General features: G+C 37.4%; 1 protein-coding gene across 2 annotated transcripts; it reads right to left on the bottom strand.

The window, feature by feature from the left end:
• Nucleotides 1-387: 387 nt before the first annotated feature.
• Nucleotides 388-22,574, bottom strand: CDC16 (cell division cycle 16). 2 transcript variants are annotated; one of them, XM_057363711.1, is made up of 18 exons: nt 22,454-22,574; nt 19,494-19,548; nt 18,501-18,598; nt 17,964-18,002; nt 17,073-17,213; nt 15,527-15,686; nt 14,796-14,890; nt 14,019-14,152; nt 12,905-12,984; nt 11,300-11,349; nt 10,546-10,619; nt 8,505-8,630; nt 7,602-7,754; nt 6,950-7,013; nt 6,444-6,505; nt 4,243-4,378; nt 3,563-3,653; nt 388-2,441 (listed from the first exon to the last, which is right to left on the bottom strand). In XM_057363711.1, exons 1-18 carry the CDS (start codon nt 22,499-22,501, stop codon nt 2,176-2,178), a joined length of 1,872 nt encoding a protein of 623 aa, XP_057219694.1. In that variant the 5' UTR covers nt 22,502-22,574; the 3' UTR covers nt 388-2,175. The 2 variants fall into 2 exon arrangements, with proteins under 2 accessions (XP_057219694.1, XP_057219703.1); XM_057363720.1 differs by lacking the exon at nt 22,454-22,574 and having other exon boundaries at nt 18,501-18,596; nt 19,494-19,537.
• Nucleotides 22,575-23,752: the final 1,178 nt, after the last annotated feature.

The raw sequence follows: 23,752 nt of genomic DNA, 5'->3' as shown, positions 1-23,752 counted from the left end.
GGATGGAAGCAAGATTCAAGATTCTGAGGTCAAGTCAGGCCAAAATTAATAACCAAAGTCCTCATAAGGACAATACTCAATTTAACTAGAGCCAGGGTAAATGTCWTAATAACCCAGAAAGGCACTAACCATTGTCTAGGAAGCAGAGTCCAGGCAAGAGCAGGACTGGAGCAGGACAGGGCTGGGAGGTGCAGAAAGCTAGGGCAAGCAGGTGCTGCCAGTACAAAGGCAGGGATTTGGACAGAACAAGAGCAGGTCAAAGCATTGAACAGAAGATAAATGAGAAGAGAAAAACTTTAGGGAAAGTCCTGAGACACACATCATGAAYCAGCTCACAAGCTCTAACCCAACTRTAGCTACCTAAAAGGCTTGGAGSYGAGCCAAGCCATATCACRAATTGCTCTGACATCCAAAAAAGTCCTTCACAATCTAGGACGGTTTGCATAAATTTCTTTCCAGGTAACTTTTAATACCAATAAACAATGGCTCAGTAACAAATTCCTAGCCTCCAGCAAGGCACTGCCAAGGCAGTGTTACGATCTGCTGCTGTTAATAGCAGTGCCCGTTCTTGCTATCCCATCTGTCTCCTCCCATTCCAACCACTCTGCCCCAYTGATGACAAGAGACATAGCAGCAGCTGTCTTTGGACCTGAGAACTGATCAGATCTAGAAATTATTTTTAAATGCTGTTCCAGTGCCCGATTTCATTCACAATGTAATCACACAAGGATTTGTATTACCACAACTGAGGAAGTAGCACAGTAGATTCCTACAGGCAGGAATAACATAAATCAGTGTTGCCATTACACCCGACACACCATCAGATTGAAACTGGGGAGTGCAGGAAGCAAGATGAACTTCTAGCAGTATTTAAAACCATTCTGCCAGTGAAAAATATTAGTAACATAGMAAAACAATGCAAGATTTATATCCATGTCTGACTGTAGTCAAAAGGCCTGTTTCTCTAGAAGACTGCTTTGCCACCTTCCATTTAGAAATTGCCAGGATGTCTTACTAGAAAACTAGATTTATGTATGCTGGATTAAAAATAATGGCATTATAGAGATAAAGGAGTTTGGCTCCTTGAAAATCTTTGGGAATCTATTTGCACTATCTTGCACTGGCTACTCTGTGTGCAGCAATAAGCCTTTGCTGTCATGTGATCCATGAGATAGGCTTGGTTACAATCATTCAGGAGACATAAGCACAGATGTAAAAGTAACTGTCAAAAGATCCTTTAAAGGAAGAGACCTGCCTAGCAGAGCAGCTGTTGAGACACACTCGTTATAAATTCTTCCAGAGTGTCCAAGAAAAATCCCCAGGTCACCCRCACCACACACGAACTACCAGGTTCCAAAAGAAAAGAAACTCTGTATGAACTTTTTTGCCAGYCACACTGAAGAAGAGACACCTGACTCTGGCCAGGAGATGCATAAATTTCCTAAATGATTTAATTTTTCCCTTGGCTGCTTTCCCACTTAAGACTCATGGCTGATGCCATGTTTTTCAGGAGAATATGTAACTTTGGATGAATTGTTTTAGAACTAGGAAGTAAAACCTGTTCACCTTACTTTCTYATGTTTAGGAATATATGGGATTGGAATTGAATTCTGCACTCAATGCAAACTTCAATCCAAATATTTTCAGCCATATGGAAGGGAAACTTGGGCATCTCCAATTCCCTCTGTGGAGCCACAGCAGAATTCCCACTGTCACTGGGACAGAACCAAAATTCTCTACACTACTGTGCTAGTGATAATAGCAAAGCAATGGGATCACCTGGACCCAACAGATTTCCACAGTGAGAGCGTGTGCAATTGCTCATATAATACAGACTCCTCCCCGAGGTTTTCCTCCCTCGATACCCTTGAATTTCAAAGTRCTGTTGTGTCTAAAACTTGAATCCATGTTCAGTAATGCACAAGATTCAAACTATGTATATGGCCTGCATCAATGTAATGAAGTCTTCTTGATCCAGATGGGGATTCATGAGAGTGCTATTAAGAAATGAGYATTTATAAAGTAGGAACTATAAAACTCCTGGTGTTAAGTACATAGTAGTAGTTTGAATTAATATAAAAAATAGCAAATTCATGAAAGTACAACACCATAACAAAAATGCTAAAACAAACACACTACACTTAGACAAAAGGAGCTCTCTACCAGTATTTATAGTCACGTACTATGGTCTGACATTGATGTTTCTAACATCATATCACTTTCATTCATTTCAATCTCAAATGTTTCTTCCAGTGGGCGACTGGTATCTGTACTTTTCCTTTGATTTGATGTCTCTAATGTTACTATGCCACTTTCATCCACAGTTTGTCTTTCTATGTCGAATTCTCTGAAATCCCAGGGAGGTGAAATTATGTTCTTTAATGTCTTCACTGTGTGTACATCAAAGTCATAACATCTTAATTTGTCTTTGATCTCTGTTCCTAGGAAAACAGACAAACCGTTAGTTTATTTCAAATGAATACTCCCAAAAATGTAATCTCAAAGAAACCATCATCCAGAAACTATTATAATTCTCTGCTTTCAGATCATCAGTGAGTTGTTACTGCTTAATGACTGAAGCTGAATAGAGTTGCTCTGAAAAAATCCAGCAGCCTCCTTTTTCAAAAAAGCACAATGTAAGAAATCCAGCTCGAATTCAAGTCTGTTTTGAGAAGTAATTGCCAATTCTCTTCTCAATCCCAAAGGGGCTTTTTTTCTTGTTTAAGTTACACACAGCTTGGTTTGCATTAATGCATATCACATGGCTGCATGGTTCTTCCAGATGTGTTAAATGACTGCATATGGAGCAAGACAATATTGAGAAAAACATCTGCTTCAGTTGTGTGAAAACTCTGCAGGAAAAGCACTAGAGCACACAGATGGCTTTTACTTTTAAGGTTTCAGCTGTCTTAACATGCTTGACAGGACATCAACTGTRTTCATTACAGATAAATCACTAAGTTCAATCTAGCAGAAGCAGAAATCTATAAAAAATACAGATTTTTTTTTGGCAGGAAAAAAAATTTCATAGAAAATCTGAATCTATGGCAATATAATGTATTACTGTCATTAAGCACCTTTTTTTGCACCATATATAAAGCTGTGTTTTTGGAGTYAGAAGAACTTAGCCTGTCTCAACTTCTCCACAAAGCCAAGCTTTGACAAGGTGAAAATACCTTGCTGTACAGCAACATTAGATTAGTGCTCTGATTTCCTAACTCCATAGCTGGTTTTTTTTCCCCCCATTCCCTTTGGGATCTAAGATGCCACAAATCAGTATTTTCTATAAAGTAAACCATCAACACCTTTAATAACAAACCGTTTCCTTTCTTTGTGCAGATGAGAATTTACTGTCATGATGCTCACAAAAAGCAGTGGTCATCTGCAATTGCTGGTAAGTTCTGACTCAATTTAGCCACTAAAACAACTAATCCCCCCCCAACAAAAACATRGTCTACTTGTAAGTTAATTAGGTAGTGGTAGGCAGTCTTTCTTGATATAAGAATAATACTCCTCTCAAAGGACTTATTGACTTTAAGAGACACATAAGTTAGAGAATTACCGATATAGGCTTCAGAATCACCAATGTACATTTCTATGCAGTGTCCAAGCATTGTGACTGAAAATGTGTCATCCCGCCTGAGACCAAGGGCCTATTAAAAAAAAAAAAAACAGTAAAAAGTATTTAGCAGCAAAGAAAAACATTTACATTTTAGCTGCAAAGAAAAACATTTACATTATAAGTACATCTGCAATGGTTTGGTTTGCTTGTTTGTTGTTCCACAATCTATCTGAGCATAGTCTTCACTGTAAAAGCAAAACATTGCACAACCAAAATAACACCATCACATGAACTGGCTGAAGTAGTATGCAAGCAAAGCACAAAAACAAAACCAGAAAAAAATATATATACAGACAGGGAATCATTCACATATTATGAGATATAACATGTATTGCTGCTCACTTACTGTAAAATTTCTAGGTTAGAAGTATTTTAAATTATTTCAACTACATGAGAAGCTTATGTACATAAAATGTAAATTGCAATTCAAAGTTTGCCAAAGAAGCCATTTTTTTACAKTAACAACAGAAAATATTTTAAAAAAAAACATTATTAAGATTATAAAATAAACACTTATTTGGAGACTGGGAAAATGCTGATTCTCTGTTCCAAATCCAAACCAGAGTGAAACAATAAAAAACAGCCTGTGACAAGTCCTTCAGTTGAAGCCAGTTACGTACCGTGTGAAAATAGTCAATGGCACTTTCRAAGTTGCCCATGAGGCTGTGGATGTAGCCAATGGCAGAGTAYGTAGAAGCATTCTGAGGGATTAATACTAGAGCCTGGCGATGGTATTCCAGTGCTTCTTCATACTTCCTGTTAAGGTTAAATACAGGACATCTATTAGAAGCTTCATGGTGAAAGGTGTTTTAACAAAGTATCTTGTGGGCATTTTCCTTGGCAAAGTGGAACACAATTGTCCCCAAACTTTAAAACTATCGTTTCACACTCTGAACGTAACAGAATGTACAAAAGACGCATGAATATTGACAATTTTCTTACTCTATGACTGTGTAATCATTGTTCTCCTTATGCAGCAAAAGCTGCCTACAGCTAGGTCCCATTTGGAGATCCTAGCTACTTGATATGGTAAATTGCTTTAGATATTTAATGCTGCTCATTGWAGCATTGGCTTTCTTTCTGTTGCTYTCATTTGCCTTCYCAGGGAAGAGAAGGAGCAATATGAGACTAAATCACACATTATTCAAACTGAGAAAAGCTCTCTGGGCAGAAATTTCACAASCCTTAAGTGCTACACACACTGGTACCTTTGTCAATTCCATTTTGCTACACTCTCTATCCAGAAAAGGTTTACATATATCCATGATTTCTATAAATACCAACCACCCCTTCTTTGAAAATTATCTATTAATTAGACTGATTATTATTTTATAAAACAAGGACTAAATGTACACTACGTTATTACTCTGAGAACTTAAATTATCGCATTTGACATCCTAGTTCTACGTTGTTAAAAATAAAGAKAGCAATCACCTGCTCACAAGAAATTTTAACATCTATAGTGCAATTATTCAATGAGCAACACCTGAAGTTGTTAGAGGGCATCAAATAACGAGGCAGAAAAACTATGCAACTGTTGGCTTGGTGCAGAAACCTTCCACATAATTTCAATTTTATTTTCACTCATAGTATTTACATGTCCAGTTGACTACCACTACCATATTTTAATATGCTGCTTTCAAATTACAACSACATAATAGTAGTGAGTAGACATACATCCAGTAAGTTTTTTCATAATTGCCATACCATGTATTACAAACACTACTAAATTAGTTATTACAGAGTTTTTTAAGATGTCAAAGCATGTGTACAGCTGCCTAAATTCTCAACTTGATTTTCTTCGAAGATGATTTACAAGGATGCAAAAATGTATTAGCTTTGATTTCTGAACCTGAGTAAATATTACAAATTGTACAAAGTATGATATAAGCAGTTAGTAACCTACTGTAGAAATTAAAAAAGACAAAAGTAATTATAAACAAAACAAGTATTTGAAAAAACCCTGCAATTATACTCATGAACAGATTCCAGAAGCAGTTCTTTTGTTTGATCTTGGCACAAGGAGTAACTATTATACATCCTTATTTCATAATGAAGACTAATTGGCAATTCCAGCACAAAGCAATTACTACCAAAGCCAAAGCAGAAGTACAACTTCCATCTACCATAATCACATTCTCATTAGCAGCTTTGAAACAAAAATTACAGTGTACGCCAATTGAGCAATTAAAACCACTAAAAACAAAAAAAAAGTTGCATTGATTGAACAAAAGAAAGCACTAGTTAAAGTCAGATTAAGGTATTAATGAGAAAACATCTCTATGTTAAAATTGTTAAAGGTTGTGTAGGTACTTTGCACTTTTTCTGTTCATGGAATGGAACTATGAAATGGAATATTAAATAGTTTTGTTCTAAAAACCATAAACCATAAAGAAATACTCCCTTGCTGTTTTATAATGCCACTGAATATTTTACTTCAGTTGGCACAAACCCACCTTTGTGTTGATTTAATAAGTGGACGTGTTTCAGTATGAGAGGACTGGGACAGCAGAGAATCAAAATTCACACCTACACAAGAATCTAAAAGATTACAAGATCTAAAAGATTACAACCAATTCCTATCTAATAAGAATCAGTAGTTAGAGAAAGWTTTTTACATTAGGTAATTCAACTTTTATGTAATAAATGGGATATAAGGGGTAATAAATGTAGTTATGTTCATAAACTGATTTAGAGAATCTTGTTCTTACAGGGTAATTCTACACTGCTCTCATCTGGTACATAATCTCAATATARACAAGAGAAAAAACACATTTGTGCAGCATTACAGAGAAATGTAGCTCTAATACTCTCTGCTTACTTGAGTTTTCTGCAGACATGTCCTAAGTTGTTCAATAAAGGCTCCCACTTATCAACTGTTACCTGCAAAATAATGCAACAATTCAAATAACTGCAGCTTCCTAGACTGTAACTAAATTTTGTCTACTTTAAAAAACCAAAAACAACATACAAATTAATAGGGAATTTTATTTATGAACAATAAAAATATAATGAGCCTTTTAAATTCTTAACACAACAGACCATTAAGCTCAAAATATTCAGTAACTAATTTTTCTATATTTTACATTCCCCAATGCCAATTACATTTTTTTAAAGGGTTAGTGATATTAAAACCTGATGCAAACCAAACAAAACTTGTTTTCTACTTAACTAGAACAAGTTATGTCTAGGAGCACCAAAGACACAGTTTTAAAATAACATTTATATTGTATTGCTTTTATCTTAGAATATTTTTTGTCACAAGCTATTACAGAATTTGCTGGAGTTTTACAGATTTATGACCCYGCATGTTACTAGAAAAAATACCTCATTTCCAATAGCTTTGATTTTTTCCAGTGCATCAAGGAACCACTTTTCTGCAGTTTTCCAGCTAAGGATTGAAGTGGTGGAGAGAAAAAAAGAGTAAAGAATTTTTACTAGCTGTAAGAGAAAACTATTCAAGGAAGACTTCTATGACATTATTTCATCATATGAGTGAAATTAGAGATAAACTCCAGTAATTTACATTTGGCTGTATTTTGCATTGCAGTCTTAACAGCTAACAAGACAAAACTAAAAACTAAAAACAGAACCAAACCAAGAATATTGACTAAACACTTCTTATGTAGATTAGGTTTTTTYCCAGAATATATTTAAAACTTCCTGAGCTGACAAAAAGTTTTGCTGTACAAAATTTTACAGTATATGTGCAGATAGATGCCTTTTCAGGCATTCAGCTACATGATGACAGGCACATGGAAGATAGTATCAACCTCTGGATGTTCCTCAAGCAATTAATTCTGTCCTTGTGCAACCTTAAACAACGAAGAACAACATCGAAAGCAAGGGTTTAAGATGAACACCATCTAAACTACAACCAAAAGACACTAGTTCAATATAAGTACTTCAGTAGATATATTGGCACACTTCAGAATAATCCATGTTTAAGACAGTATTTGATCATATTTTGTAAACTTACTCTCCATTTTGAAATGCTACCACTCCAACTTCATGCATAACAAAAGGATCTTCAGGTGCAATGCTTAAAGCTTGACTGAAAAACCGTTCAGCCAGCTTGGAGTTGTTGGTTAAACCATACTCCAGGCCAATGTAGAGCATCGGCAAATGACACCTAAAAACAATCAAACAAAGTGCRTGTTTGTTTCTGTGTGGTCATCAAGAATGGAGTCACAACTAYAAAGACATGCCAACTGTTTGCATATGTTTATGTACATCCAAGTAAAAGCTGATATAAATGGACTAGGACCCTAAGGGAAGTTTCAAAGACTTTACATCTCTGTTTTAACAAGAGTTTGAACTGCAATATTTAATTGTAATCTGCTCTGGAAACACATGTATTTTCTCAGCACTTTAGTTATGATGTTTTTTCCCTAATTTCCTTTATACATCTCATTTACAAATAGAATATGGAAAAAGTAGTAATTAAAAGAATTACATTTACCAGTAACTACAATCCAATACAATCATTTTATATGCAATATGACATGATTAGTGCACAACTCATTTTACAGCCTTCTCCCACAGGATGAAAGAGATGTTCAGGCTATTACTACACAGCAGTTGATGACCTGGTATGACAACCATAATGCACAAATTTCAAAAAATGTTCAGGTAGAGCTTAGATTACATATATATAAAACTTGACTTTAAAACTTATAAAATCAGAACAGTATCACAATACAGTGCATTAAATAATGCACTTAAATGCAGATGGTTAAATTATTGGGCTTTTTTTCCTCCTTTGTTCTCTACCAGATAATTGTTGCAAACACATTGCTGCTGTTTARAAGGATGTAAGTCAATATTCTACCCTACTTATGGATTAATTTTAATCTTCCTGAATATGACATTTTGTACATACCCTTTCATGAGCTGTGCAGCTGTGAAGTAGGCAGCCATTGCTTGGTCATGCTCACTCTCCACTGCAAATGAATGTCCGTATGCTATCCATGCAGGTCCATAGGTTCGCTCCAGTGTAGTAGCTTTGCTAAAAGCAAGAGCAAGTCATAAGCGAACACATCTGGATTAAATTTCATCTGCTTCAGATGACTACTTAGATAGCAATGCTATGCCACATGGTTAGGTATCTATTAAGATAATTATCTGTAATGACCAGTGGTCAAACAAAGTTCATTTTACAAGTTCAAACTATTAAGCGCTTAGAAATATTACAAATTCCTGTGAAAATTCATTTTATTATTTCTTCTATTGTTCACAGGCAGGRGGAATTATTTGATATTACTGAGCATAAACAACTATATAGTAGGTGAATTGAGTAAAATAGAGAAAACATTAGTAGTGACTCAAAATGTATTGCAAAATCCTAGCTATGTATTTTGAAATAAATAAGTTCTTTCAAATCCAAGTTTCAGAAGCAGGACATGAAATACCAAATGAACACTTAGGTTGAAATTTCACCATATAATTGTGCTAGCCTTGAAGAAGATGAATATTTGTCACATCACAGGCTGTGCATCAGAGAAGYATACAAAATGTCACTCAAGTCTTGAGCAGAAAACTGCAACCTGAGCATCAAGACTGCAACCTGAAGTCTTTACAGAAAGGTGGACTTGACAGGAACATTAGAAAGCTGTGTAGATTATTTTTTTGAATCTGAAGACAAGGGCATTCATRACTAAAGAGCTCATACCAAATTTGACCAGCCTTTTCTTAAAAGCTGCTGACATGGAGATAATACACGTTCTAACTACCCTTAAAAACRTAATTTTTTTCCTAACATATAATCTAAATTTTGTCTGTCACAGTTAAACTCRTTGTTTCTCATCACAGATCCAAGAGAATGGTTTGTTCATCTTTTGGGACAAAACTTTACATATTCAAACATTTGTATCTTGTCAACCATGACAGCAAAGAAAGATACAAGGATATTTGACTGTGTCTTCAAGTTCCTTTTCTGAAAACCACTGTGTAGCCCACAGCTGTCCCTAGCCTTGCTAGCTTTACACTATCATTCTTCTCCGAGAAATTTAAGCATCTTATTACTATTTCCCTTTCAACAGATCTCTTTTCCTTTTGCGAAAACTACACTGAATTTTGATGTTTTTTTGATTTGAGKTTTTTTRTTTTGTTTTTCTCTTCAAYACATCTATAGATCCCTTCTTGCTGGCTAGGGGTGCTTGTACATTTAAAGATATTTTTTATTTCCTCACGAAAACCAAATGTATTACTCAGGACAGCTTCTTGAAGAATTTTACACTGCTGCTTGTAAGGAATTTAAACATTTTACTCATAAGAACCAGGCATTTAAAAAGTCTAAATTACTAACCCAACTTTATATATATTTTCTATAAAGATCTCAGAAAAATTAGTCTTACAGGTTGATTTATGCCTTCTCTCTTTAAGCTTACAGCACCAAAAGAAATGGCCTACTTCACAGCAATGGTTCCCAGTGCAAATATTGACTATACATTCAGAAGACCTACAGGAAACAGCATGGACCAAGACTAAAAAGTCCATAGTTGTTTGTGCACAGAAAGAACTGGACAGCCAAATGTTAGAATTTTCTATAAAATTCTTCCCTTTCAGATATGAAACCTGAACCTGGGAGAATGCCTGAGCATCTCTTAACTAAGAACTGAGGCCTGATCCCCTACAGCTGTAGTTAGCTCAGCAGCATTAACACTGCAGGGACTACACCTGCCCAGAAGAGGAAGAKGACTGCCTAGAGAGCTACCACATAAGTCTTCCTAATTTTTAAAGTATCTCTATGAATGAGGTCTAAATTGCTATATCAAAAAAAGGGGGGCAACAAAAGGAGTATTTAAGTAGTAACCAGTTTATTGAGGCTTCTTTTTCTGAGCTTACAAACTATCAGGAACATTAAATGTTTATTTAGCAAGTGAGCAACAGATTCACTAAGGAAAACAGAAAAAAAAAATTACCTGAGATATCTTCTAGCATGTTCATTTTTGTGGCCAACCATAAGATAATAGCATCCAACTGCAAACCATGACACCTACACAATAAAATCAAAATAGAATATTATTAGATAKATCACACTCATTTTAAGTGAGCATCAAAAGAGAGGAAGACGTAATAATTCAAGAAGTTGGAAACATTTTCACTGAAGTCACAGTCAGCTCTCCCAATTATTTGGTATTACAGACAAGCTAGAACTACTGGCATGTACCTTTCTAACTGAGCTTATTCAGCCTCATGAAGAGAGAGCTGTGTGGAAAGCTTATTGCTATCCTTAATCATCTAATGGTAGGGAAYACATGACAGAGCCAGACTCTTCTCTGGGGTGCAGTGATAGCATGGGAAACAATGGATACAAGTCGCAACACAGGAAACTGAGATCAAGTTAAAGAAAAACAATTTTCACTGTGAAGGTTATCGGACAGTGGAAAGGGTTGCTCAGTGACATGTAGACATGTATTACTGTAGCATTTGTTTTAAACTGTAAATTMAAGTAAATAATTTGCACTGAATACTTTTTACAGAAACCTAATTTTATAAAAAGAACCTTGATATAAGGAAATTACAATGAAGGGAAAATAAAAAGAGTGAACCATTCTACAAGCTTTATCCAGAAACAGATTTTGAATTCTCTAGCTCAAATWATTTCATTGCATCTTTTATGTGCTTTTACCTAAAAAAGAAACGATCTGGCAATGAAGGCTTAGAACAACTTACAGGATTATTTGGGTACAAGTCCACCAACTTGTGGGAAAGATAGAAAAGCTCTACAAAGTGAGAAGAAACAAGAAAAGAAAATTAAAACATGCTCAACATTTAGATGTTTCAGATCCTTTAGCTTTCCACAAAGAAACATTATTAATCAACAAGTGAACAAAAATGTTTTCTTTTAATGGAAATGCTTCAAACTGCCTCAAAATAATTTCAGTTTCGCAATTAGCTAAAGAAAACCCAACCAAAACAACCCATAAGTCTTCACAGCACACAAATAARCAGCTGTACTTCCCACCCTTAAAGAATTCTGCAACAGCTTAGGTTATTAACATACATTAAAATAAATGCCAGTAGTATTACACTTGAATGTACCTTGTCAAGGTAAAACACTATTCAACTTCCTACATCTAAAAGGTATAACATACTGGCTAGATCCATTTCAAAGTAGAGTCCTGTGCATTAATATGCTGAAAATAGGACAAAAGCAAATAAATTATTATATTATTTGGAATAATTCCAAGTGATYAGCTTTTTAGTAAAAATATTAAGTCTAGTTACTGGAATAACTTACTACAGATTTTCTAATAATAGCAGCAGTAATCAGCTACAGGATAACAATTCTATTGCCTATGCAATTTCAAAGGAAATAGCATTATGGCACATAAAGCTTCTATTTCTTCAGAGCACAATGCTCTTAAACCAATGAGATTGTCCTGGAGCACTTTGTGTCAACTCTCAGCTCCAGAAAAATCAAATATTAAAACTGGAACACAAAATACCAACCTATGTATGTAATGTTTCTCAAGGCACATTCAGAAGAAAAATCAAGAGTACTGGCCCCATTTTCAGATGTACTTAACCGTAAAACTGGGAATCACGTTTGCTAATCACCAAGAAGTACCAGCACACTTAATGACCTATTTGTGTGCTTATAATGCACCATCCCCTGAGAGACTGCACAGCATATGAGCTCCTTATTCTATTTTCCAATTGATTTYAAAGACATTCAAGCTGCTCACTTGATTTATATGCAGTCTGAAATGAGAAAAGCTGTCCCAGCAGCAAGTATGCTATTACTATAATTCCAACAAAGGTGTTGTGTGATTGTAACTTTATTTGATCTAAAGAGARGCCTTTACAACAGCAAAGGCAAGGAGAGTCTGGGACTTTTTTTTATCACAGAATAAGCATGCCCACCAAAACATACACAACTGCTGAAGAGCTCTTTCTAGTTCAAATTATTATATTTTATTGTTGGGCAGAAAAAGTACACCTARATACTGTACAAAGATCACCTGGAAACAGAAATCATAATGATGGGAATGAGGCAGTGTAGCTCAACGGCCTCCTGGCTACAAGGTCCTGCAGTTTAAAGATACCAACACTCATGGCGATGAACTTTTTGCACAACTCCTTTGCCTAAACACTCAATCCTGCTGTCAACTCTGAAATTCCCTTCTTTACTGTTTTTTGAAACTGCACATAGGAGGAAAAATACATGTAATTTTCCAGTGGTATATAAGGGGGTACCTCGGCATTTTAAAATCTTTATTAAAATTGATGCTTTACAGCCTTCTGTTGACTTGTATTAAATKTTATGTTCCTTACCATTTGCTTTGTTAAGCTCCACAAGTGTCCCTATATGTACAGGTAAACAATTTGCATGGAAGGGATCTTTTTCCATCACTCTAAAAAAAAAATTAAAACAACATCTACAATGCACATTTCAAAACATCTTATGTGTTAAAAGCAAGCTGTTTTTATAGCATGTAATTTTCCAGTTAATGACCACTTATGGCATTAGAAAACTATTTGTGACTAAAAGTTAACTATTGACACCATAATAAAGGCTCTCTACAGACTAGGAATAYAACAGTTAATTTACCTTGAAAAAGGGGATAACAGAAAATTCTGTCAAGCTGAAGATACAATTAGAAAATCAGAATAAAATAGCTCTTTMGTTTTGCAGGTCACTTCAAATTTAACCAGCAGGCAGCAAACAACATTTCTGTTCATTTTTTTTMCATACATTTGACACCAAATGTATTTCAAGCAATAGTCTTCAACTTCCTGAGGTTAACACTAAGCTGTATGCCTTAGGAGTCATATTTAGCTCAGCTGTAAAATTTTGTTTCCTGCTGCATTCAGAAACACATCCATGTGTTCAGACTACAGTAAGCTGAGGAGCAAACCATGGTAGTGTTCTGGGCTCCTCTGACAACTGAGCAGCAGTGCACACCTGGGCTACATAACAACCGATACACTACTCCGGGCCATCAAAATTAGAAATAACATACTAGATTTTGTTGTTAATAATATCTTTTGATCATTATCAATAGCATTGTTAACTGTTAATTGGCCAGATAAATCAAACTTCCTAACTGACCAACTGATTGAAACCAGTTCATTCTGAAGGCAAACAAGAAGTAGGTAAACRGAAGGTACCAGAATGAGGAAGAGGATGCATGACGGTAAATACATCATAGTTCCGATTAAGTAGTTTTACTTTGGATTTCTGCTAACATATTATAAAAATACCACGTTTTGTCAGACTCAAACTACACATTTTAAATATCTGAGACATAAATATCACATATATATTGAAATACATATCGTTATGTATGTTTATCCATTGAAAAACAATATTTGCTGTAAGTCCAGACATAATTATTACGCTACACCATATGAGAAAAAAAAMCAGAAAGCTGCTTTGTACACTTACACTGAAGTAAGCTTGTAACACATTTTGAAGTCACAGTTGTAATAATGTCTTTCAGCTAAGGAYACTACTACATCCAGGTTTTCCTGAAGACCATCTACTGATTCAGGWATCAGTGTTTCACTGGGTTTATTATACTGAAAGACAAAAGAAACAACATTTGAAACAAAAACTAATCTAAAATCAGATGGTATAAGTATTAATAGTTTTCASCCTAAAAGAATATTTAAGAAGCATTAAAGTTCCTAAAATTTTAATTTTTAGATTGGAAGTCCATAGAATATGTATTTGGTAAAATGCTTCTTTAAAAAGTACTTAAAAGCCCATGTAGAACACAAAGCTGTTTGCCATAATCAATATCTTAATCAATATCAATGTAGGCTGCAGACATTAAATGAACAATGTATTAGTTGTGTTTTAGTGCCCTCACCTTATCTTGGGATAAAAATAGTCTGAAATGATATTGTTACAGGCTAATATTTTTGGGTAACTGACATTTTTGACATTTTGCCTACATTATTAACAGTCTTTTTCCYCACTTAGAAGCTTCTCAATAAATAAATTTGCAAAAACATAAATCAGAATTTTAAGTTGTCATCACAGCAYAAAACAACAGAAAACTGTTACACTATCCACAAAGTGAGATGTACTGCACCCATAATTTTAAAAATTACAAAGCCCATATTTACTTCAATGTTCAGAATAAATGGGATCCAAGAAAATTTACACCCCAAGACTTTCAATCAATTTTCCAGCTTTTTAGTCAATTTTTGGACTTACCTTTTTCAATTTATTTTCAAATAAAAAGTGAAGCAATTCCTGTTCTTCTTCTGTACATTGTCTATTAAGAGGTAGAGATTCAAGAAGTTCTTTTTCTATATGAATTAAAAAATATTGAASTGGTTCATATTACAGAAGAAACAGTAAGAGCCAACATTTCAAGAACTTAGAGATGGTAAAGGATTTTATGATGGTCATCCCAAAAGTAAGGAATATAACAGCACAGATACACTGAAACAGATAACACCACTAATTTTGGAAATTAAGGATTGATTAGCTTTTCCTTCTGCACTTTAAAATGCAATTTAATAAAGATAACACACCACTATATTTTTTACTCCATGTGTCAAATTTTATCACTCAGAATGCTCTATTAACCAATCCCTAAGGCAACTAAGGAAACCCCAGGAGTGTTTCATTGGTTCAAAGCCTGTGAAATTGAGAACACAGGAAAAAACTGTAAGGCTGGACAGAGCAGAGGAGGTTTGGGACCTAACAAGCAGGACTGCTGAGTTACTTTCTTTGTTTCAACTCTTAGCACTGCAGGACTGAAAAAYAGAAGTCCAATGTAAATTTGMACAAATCATAATATTCACTTATTTYRTAAGTTTTCTATTCTTAACATTTTGAAGTCTGTTACTTGCTGTACTGCCTTTACATTTATCTAGGAAAACACATATTGAGAAAGCCGGTAAATTTTACTTGTATTTGAGAAATACTTCTCTCCAGACCTTCTTGCGCTGTCAGCATATGGTGCGATGTTAAAAGATCAAATGCTTCAAAGCAGTAAACATCAAGCTTCAAGGCCTCTTTGTAGCTGTAAGTTGCCAGGGTTCTATTATCCAAAGCATCATAGATCTTCCCTCGCAAAAGGCATATAGAGCTTTTRATCTGGTGGAAAAGCAGGACTGGAGGTCAAAGACTGAATCAATGTTTGCAATTTGGTTTTGAACACAAATCAAACGTGCTCCCTGTAAAGTAGGAAGTATTTCRTGTATCACAGAACCTGGTTTACTAGTGCTGTGTTTAAATAAAAAGTTGTCTCTGTCTCAAAAAAATTCCAAAAAATGCTCTGTCACGTTACCTATTGCCAAACAAACACATGCTTGAAATAAACAACAGGAGGCGAGAGTTTATCTTCTCTATTTGTGGCATCCAGCTCTCTGATACTGAATTGTAACCTATTATACTAAATTCCCTTCATATTCAACASAGAGGAACTGTCACTTCCAAAAGCAATACACTTCTTTGCTGACCATTAAACCACAAATTTCATGCAAGACAAGAATGACCACAGTAGAGATRAAAATGGCCAAATCAATGGACTCAACTGTTCTGAACAGAAAAATATATCCTATCTTCAATCCAAAACACAGATGTTCCAGAAATGAAAGTAGTGAAAGATCATAATTACCAGTTGTGCTACAATGTTTATTAACTAACACATTCTTTCAAAATTCCCTAGATGTGTATACAACTCAGTCAGAAGGCCACAAAAGTGTCAACAAATGAGGAAGTTAACACACTACCCATCTCCACCATCAGACTAAACAGTCCTTTAACTCCCTTATACCAGCATTCAAAAATCAGCTCACATCAACAGTTTAACTCACTTTGCTACTTCAGTTGTACAGGGAAAATGCTGTCAATGACCTACACTATAATTTTTCAGCTAATACATTTTAATTTGTACCTCTGAAACTAAAGAGTCTTCACAGACTCTTCAGCCTACATGTGGTACCAATCCCTATAAATTGTGTGTCTACTTAGAATTTCTTTACTGAGCTTCAAAATCTTCACCTTCACCTCACATAATTTTCACAAATGTGATCAAAGAATATCCYACCGAGAACAATGCTTGAGTGATTATGAAATATTTAAATAAAAATAACTGGAGGAGAAAAAGAACCTGCTTTGTKAACTCAGAACCTGCAGCCCAAGTGAAAGAAATGTTAGCATACATTATCAAGACTWAGCACAGAACTAAAAGACTATAAAAAACAATGCCAGATTATGAAGCTCTAGCAAAGTGTCTGCAAGTAATTTATAAAAAGTTGTTGAAAAGCACTGTTTATCTTTGCATACAAGTTATTTTCATACAGGCCAGCTAACAAATGACTTGTGACTGAAAGAAGAACAATTCAGCATTTCTGAAAATTATGTTCTCTGAAAAAGAAAGCTTAAATGCAGTTTCAGATTCACAGAGCTGTGAAATCACTTTTTGACTTCACAATTTTTTGTCCTACAAAAATATTTTTTTAAARTAATGTTACTTACAGAGGACTGTGACATCTCCCAGTCTGTAGCAGAATCTTTTAACCCGCTTTCATCCTTCAAGTACTTTTCAAAAAGTCGTTTGTTGATTGGCTCCTCCATATCAAGAATATCCAAGGCCTGTTGATGCTCTTTTGCAGCATACTAACCAAACATATACATGTGAAAAACAAGGCTTTGAAAAATCTGYACATAAAGTACTAATAAACACAGCATCATTTCAAAGGCATAAGTTATAACAACCAGTGCCCATCACTAGGTTTTTTGTGCATTTTCTTATTTGGCCATATGTCATYTTATAATTGCAGTTCTTTTATTGGTCATCTATAATATGCAAAAATTATAAGATTATGAAACAGGTACGTTTGTAAAAATAGCTAACACAGGTTTTTAAAAAATACCACAATCTTATTCTATAAGCAGCATATTAAATACAGAAATTCAAAAGAGAATAATCTACCAATTGATTCAGTTGCACCTGTGAAAGCACTGCATTTTACTTTTTATGTATGACATTTTATACAGAAATATAAAGCTGCTAACTATAGTTATTCAACCATAAGTCACATCTCGTCTGGCCAGATTACAAGCAACCAAAGAAAAGTGTAAACATGAAGACATTGGACAGAAGTGGTTCACATTTTTCTCCCACAAAATATCAGAGGAATATTCCTTGGAAAGAAAGGTCAGTTGGATTTCTTCAGAGTAGTGCTACAACAGATACTCCAGTGACCCTACTGAAAGCTAAAGACTGAAATCAACTCTCAGAAAATTTAAACTCATTTTTTCCATAAACATAAAAATCTACACTGCCTGTCAAGTACTTAATCTTCCCAAGATGTGTCTTTTATTTAGTTTGGTTTGTTTCCAGTAGAGGTTAAAACATGTACTCACATGACATCTAGCTGCAAGGTAGCGACAAGCCTCATACAACTGAAAGAGAAATTTCATACACATTAGTTACAAAGAGAGAACATGTTCACTTACACTGTCAGACTCCATTTTTCTCTCTCCTTTTTCAGTTCTTTGGTTTCTTCACCCCTTTCACCACCAAAAGTCCTTCCTAACCAAGCCTGTAACACTATCTCTACTACTAAGTTCTCACAGGACACTTACTTCATTCCTGCCTTTACCACTCACTATCAGAATGGAAGGACAATTGAAACACCTTCATCTGAAATGACATTCCACCTTCCCATACCTCCTGCAGCTACATCCTTGGTCCCCTTCTCTTTTCTGTGACCCTGATATCTGGAGATAACACTTTGAACCTGACCAGTTGAACAGGGGGCCTTATAAACTACATCATGCAGCTTTCTTAATTACTTTTCTTATAAACATAATCCTCTGATAATGAAGAAGTCACTATGGTTAGCAGCAGAGGCTTAAAAGAGGGGTAGCAGTAGCATGTCTTTGACTAAAATGACTTACCTTATCCAACTTACGTGATCGAAGGGCATGTGCTGCCCTATGATACTGAGCTGTTAGGTAAAGACATTGGGCCAACCAATAGATATCTTGTGGCTCCTCTAAAGTRAAAGAACAAATCATATACCACTGCTTTACAATATATCTTCAAATACTTTAATACAAAATATTCACTTTTGCTTCACTAGAGAAGTATCTTCCCCCTCCTCGAGCATCCCACTGAATTACAACATTTTATTTATAAATAGGTATAAAGAACTTACAGTATCTATCACTGAGAGATTAAAATGAAAAGATAATCAGATTTTAACTTTAAAGACATCAGATTCATGGAACAGTGAATACAAAGAATGTCATACTAGAGGTGTGTCATGAGAAGGAGACAACAAAGAAACAGATTAAAAAAGCAGCAGTTGCAGGTTACCCTGCTCTTGGATACAGGGCAGAAAAAACCAAGCCATAATTGCCTCTCTCAATAAAAAGATCATTGGGAACCTAACAATAGTGAAAACACTAGACTCCCGTAGCTCAGAGTTGCAATTGCAGAAGTCCAGCTTAACATCCTCCTACCTTACTGGCCACTAAAGCCTTTGTGGGATCAAGCCCCTGGAATTACTTTAAGAAGTGCAAGTCGCCAGTGGCCGTAGGCAGACACAGGCAGCCAACACCAACAACCTCTGTAAAACTGCATTGCACTTGTCACCCAGGGCAACCGTGAGTCCTGTGGGAAACCACAATCGTCCCTAGTTGCTCTTGTTCTTTTGTTTCTTAAGGAACACAAACGTTAAGGTTTGGTCAAACATGAATTTTAACACAAAATTCAAAAAGGGAAGTAAGATGAGTTCTACCCTATTTAGGAGAGCAGGATTCCAAAGATCACAAAGAAGCACTTACACCAAACTCAAAACCTCAACATTTAGCCAAATGGTATTAAAACCCCACCAAAACAGAATACTATCAGAAAGAAGTCAATAAATGTAAAAAGTAATGACTTACCATGAGAGAGTGAAGCTACTTTGTCAGCCCAAAACAGGGCACTTTGATACTGTTGCTGAAAAAGCAGAACAGAAATAATTAGTCTTCCTTTGGGGTTAGCGCTTCTGGATAATTTTGAAATACATTGTATATCAGTCACATTTAGTATCTTATGCATGTAGTCACTAACGAATGGTGATTCACATTTCAGATCTTTGTAACTTAAAAAAATAGTGTAAGAGGGTCAGTACTATAACCTGCAAGGGATAGCCAAAAGTAATTAYAAGTGGAGTTGTTCATCTTCAATAAAATGGGGTCTCTTTGACTGAAAGGTATGTGCTGTGTAAACAGGGCAACAGGTCGTTAGTTGATTTGCATCACTGAAAAAGTAGCAAGAATTTCCTCCTCCAGTTAAAATAAATGTTACATTTTAGAAGAAAGAGAATACTAAATATAAAAAAAAAGCACATAAATTACTTCAGGTAACTTCAGCAACACCACTTCCAATTGAGAAATTTTCATTCTCCAGTCAAGGTATTTCAACCTCACATAACTATAGTGCCTGTGTGAATTTCCCCTTGTTCTTGGATACAGAGTTCAACTCTCAAGACTCCAGTTCAGCAGAAGTGAGTGAAATAGGTAAGAGTAGTGGCAACCAGAGACTAGACAGAAGCAGAGTTTGCTGCTATATTCCACTAACTCAGCTTAAATTGCCACCAGATTTGGAGTGCCAGGCAAAATCTCACAGAATGGCTGGGATTATATCCTGAGAAGATCACCAGGCATTATTGTTGTTCCTTTTTATCCCACTCCATGCATTGAGGCCTAACATGGTTGCCAGGATATGCTGGACATTTATCAAACACCYTGCCATTGCAAGGATTWGTAAGAYTTTACAAGACCAAGTAGTARCAGGACRAGGGGGAATGGAATCAAACTGAAAGAGTAAATTTAGATTTGATGTTAGGAGGAAGTTCTTTGCTGTGAGGATGGTGAGGCACTGGAATAGGTTGCCCAGAGAAGCTGTGGATGCCTCACCCTTGRAAGTGTTCAAGGCCAGGCTRGATAGGGACTGAGCAACCTGGGCTAATGGAAGGTGTCCTTGCCCATGGCAGGGGAGTTGGAACAAGATGGTCTTTATGGTTTCTTTCAACCCAAACCATTCTGTGATTCCCTGAAGATCAAAAAAGCCTTGGGCTTCTGTCCTCTCCTGCACCATTGCGGCTGTGGAGTTTGTTTAGAACCTCACACACTGTTGGGAGTGCTTTTGGAGTAGAGGTCTGRCAGTCTTTCCTGAAACTCACACGCTGATGGTATCCTAGTCCTCATAAAGCACTACACTCCATGACCTAAGCAGTCTCTTCTATCACGTGTTCCCACATTTCCTRCTTAAGATTAAGAATGCCCAGCAAATTTGACAAGAGAATAGATTGTTTTCAATCTGCACTCTCAAGGGGGGAAAAAAATCCACAAAACCCCACAAACCAACCCCCACAAATTTAACTGCTATCTACAAGAGAAGGTATTTAAATAATTCTCTCAAAATGTCAAATGAAAGTTATAATCCAGGTCTGCAAGGCACAGCATGACTTCTGTTCAGCAGTTTTASGGTACTATAAGATGACCATATTAAACAAAAAAGTAACCTCATGTTCCTCCTGATGCCCCTTCTTCTTAAGAGCACAGCTGCCTATACAGCTGTGTGGCAAAGCAGCTTGGTGAAACAGTTTAACACAAATGAGAACAGCAAACAAAACTAATCAAACCTAYCCAATTTACTTAGGTCCCTAATCAGCCTTTCAGTCAGACTTGCTGGCCACACAAAGAAATGCCTTGCGAATTTAAGGGGTGTATTTTTCTCAGTAGCAATGGCTGCACCAAGTTTGAACTGGAATGAGAGCAGAATAGTTTGATGCTATGTTTAATCTAATTTATTAATGCATTTTTCCTCCTGTGTCTTTTTTGTTCTGCATTTATTTATTTTTTGCCCTGCAGCAACATAACTGCTGAATCCATCAACATATGAAAACAACCCTGCCCTCCTAAGAGCTGTCTGCAGTGGTGCAGGAGCACGATGGGCAGCTTTAATCACCAGGTAGAGAATCACAGAATGGTCTGGGACCGTAAAGACCATCTCGTTCCAAGCTGCCATGGGCAAGGACACTTTCCATTAGACCAAGCTGCTCAAAGCCTCATTTAAACCAACCTTGAACATTTCCAGGGAAGGGTCATCAACAGCTTCTCTGGGCAACCTGTTCCAAGTGCCATCCTCACCACCCTCACAGTAAAGAATTTCTTCCTAATATCTAATCTAATCTCTCTTAGTTTGAATCTGTTCCYCCTTGTAAAGATCAAAGAAACATTAAGGTTGGAAAAGACATCCAAGATAAGCAAGTCCGACCTTTGTATCCACCTCACTCACTAAACCATATCTCCAAGTATCATGTCCACTTCCAGGAAGGGTGACTCCACCACTTCCCTGGGAAGCCGGTTCCTATGYCTAATCACCCTTTCAGCGAAGATATATTTTTTTTTCTGATGTTTCCCCTGTGCAACTGAGGCCCTTTTCCCCTGTCTTAGGTAAGCACGGCCCAGCCTGCACAATCCGAAAGGGTGGCATCCTGCAAATTGGCCTTCGCTGCAGAGCAGCCCCACAGCTCCCACAGCAGGCTCTCCTCCTCCTCCACCACACGAGGGAGAAACCAGGAGCCCCCACCAGCAGGCCCCGRCTCCACTGGAGACCGCACAGGCGGCGCTTCCGGCCCGCCGCACCCCTCTCACGGCCGCTCTCCCCCCTTCCAGGGAAMACGGGGCAGAATTACAAAATCACACCCTCTCCGCCGCTGCAAAGGTCGGCACCGCTGCCCTGCCCTGCCCCGCCCTGGCCTCCGTCCCTGCGGGAGCCACGCCGAGAGCGGCTTTTCCTCGGGGACAACTCGGGGGCCTGCCGCCCCTTCCCCAGCAGCCCCCGCCGGGCTCACCTGGTCGATGTAGTGGCGCACTCGCTTCCTGAGCCGCTCCAAGTTCATCGTCCCTCCCGCGCCGTCCTGGATGCCGGAGCCGCCGAGGGAGCACGGGCCGCCCGCCGGTGCAGCGCCCAAACCCGCCCCCCGCCTTCTCTGCCTCCCTCCCGGAAACAGCGCCCCGAGCGCGGCGTTCCGGGAGCGCTGGGGCCGCCGGGGACATCCCCCTGTGCGGGCCGCTGGCTCCACACCCCCTACATAAACATAGCATGGCACTCTTCTCTACTGTGCGTATCTCGGCAAACTTGTGCTGAGGGACTGCTTCACAGTTTCGAAGTGAAATATTGTCCGTAGAATTCGGCCCGAGGGAATGGCCTGGAGCTGAGTCAGGGAGGTTTAGGGTGGATATCAGGAAAGGGTTCTTCACCCTGAGGGTGGCTGGGCACTGGAACAGCTCCCCAGGGCAGTGGGCACTGCACCAAACCTGACAGAGTGCAAGAAGCATTTGGACAACGCCCTCAGGCGCATGGTGTGAATGTAGGGGGTGGCTGTGCCGGACCCGGAGTTGGACTTTATGATGTTTGTAGGTCCCTTCTAACTGAGCATATTCTGTGATTCTGTGATTGTCTCTGCCAGGGATCCTACACGGATATGTTGCCCTGAGAGGCTCTTTTGGCTTCTGCAGCCTTGTGGTGAAAGTGTTCCCTCAGGACTTTGCCGGGTTTGGTAGATGGTGTGTCAGATTTTCTGTGAGTCCTGCATCTCTCAGGCATTTTTGGTATCACGCAGATTAGASAATCATCCACAAGGACACTGTCAGCTTTCACTATTGAAACCCCACTAATGTGAACCGTTAAAATGCCTGATTTGAAGTAATTCACGTGCTGCCCAAAACATACTGGAGTGGGTATACCCGGGTCAATAGGAATCACCTGTGTTTGCTTCAGTGGAGCAGGAAGATTTGCGGCAGGGTTACAGAGTGGAGAAGGCCACAAWGGTGGCAGCTGGTCTCAAGCAAACWGTCTCCATTTSAGGAAAATGAATCCATGTGCCCTCTTGAATTATTTGCAGTAGCTGCACTTTGACATAAAACTTTGATTTCTGTGATTTCCTCCAGTTATTAGTTAGGTCAGCTTTTCCCCTCATGCTGTGTTGCATTTTGGGAGCCGATTCTTCTCTGGTGCCATTGAGTGTGTGTACTGCAGTTGGCAGATACGTGTTATGTGCCTGCTGTATAAGCGTACATTTATTTTGGTTTTTTTTTTTTGTTACTCAACTGCATTTTAAGGTCTGCTACTTTTTAATATTTTGGTAAGC

This window comes from Malurus melanocephalus, unplaced genomic scaffold (genome assembly GCF_030028575.1).
Source record: "Malurus melanocephalus ecotype Western Australia unplaced genomic scaffold, MMel_1.1 scaffold_1, whole genome shotgun sequence".
Classification (NCBI taxonomy): domain Eukaryota; kingdom Metazoa; phylum Chordata; class Aves; order Passeriformes; family Maluridae; genus Malurus; species Malurus melanocephalus.
Note: the sequence above shows the minus strand (reverse complement) of the source record. Positions and strands in the feature narration are given on the sequence as shown.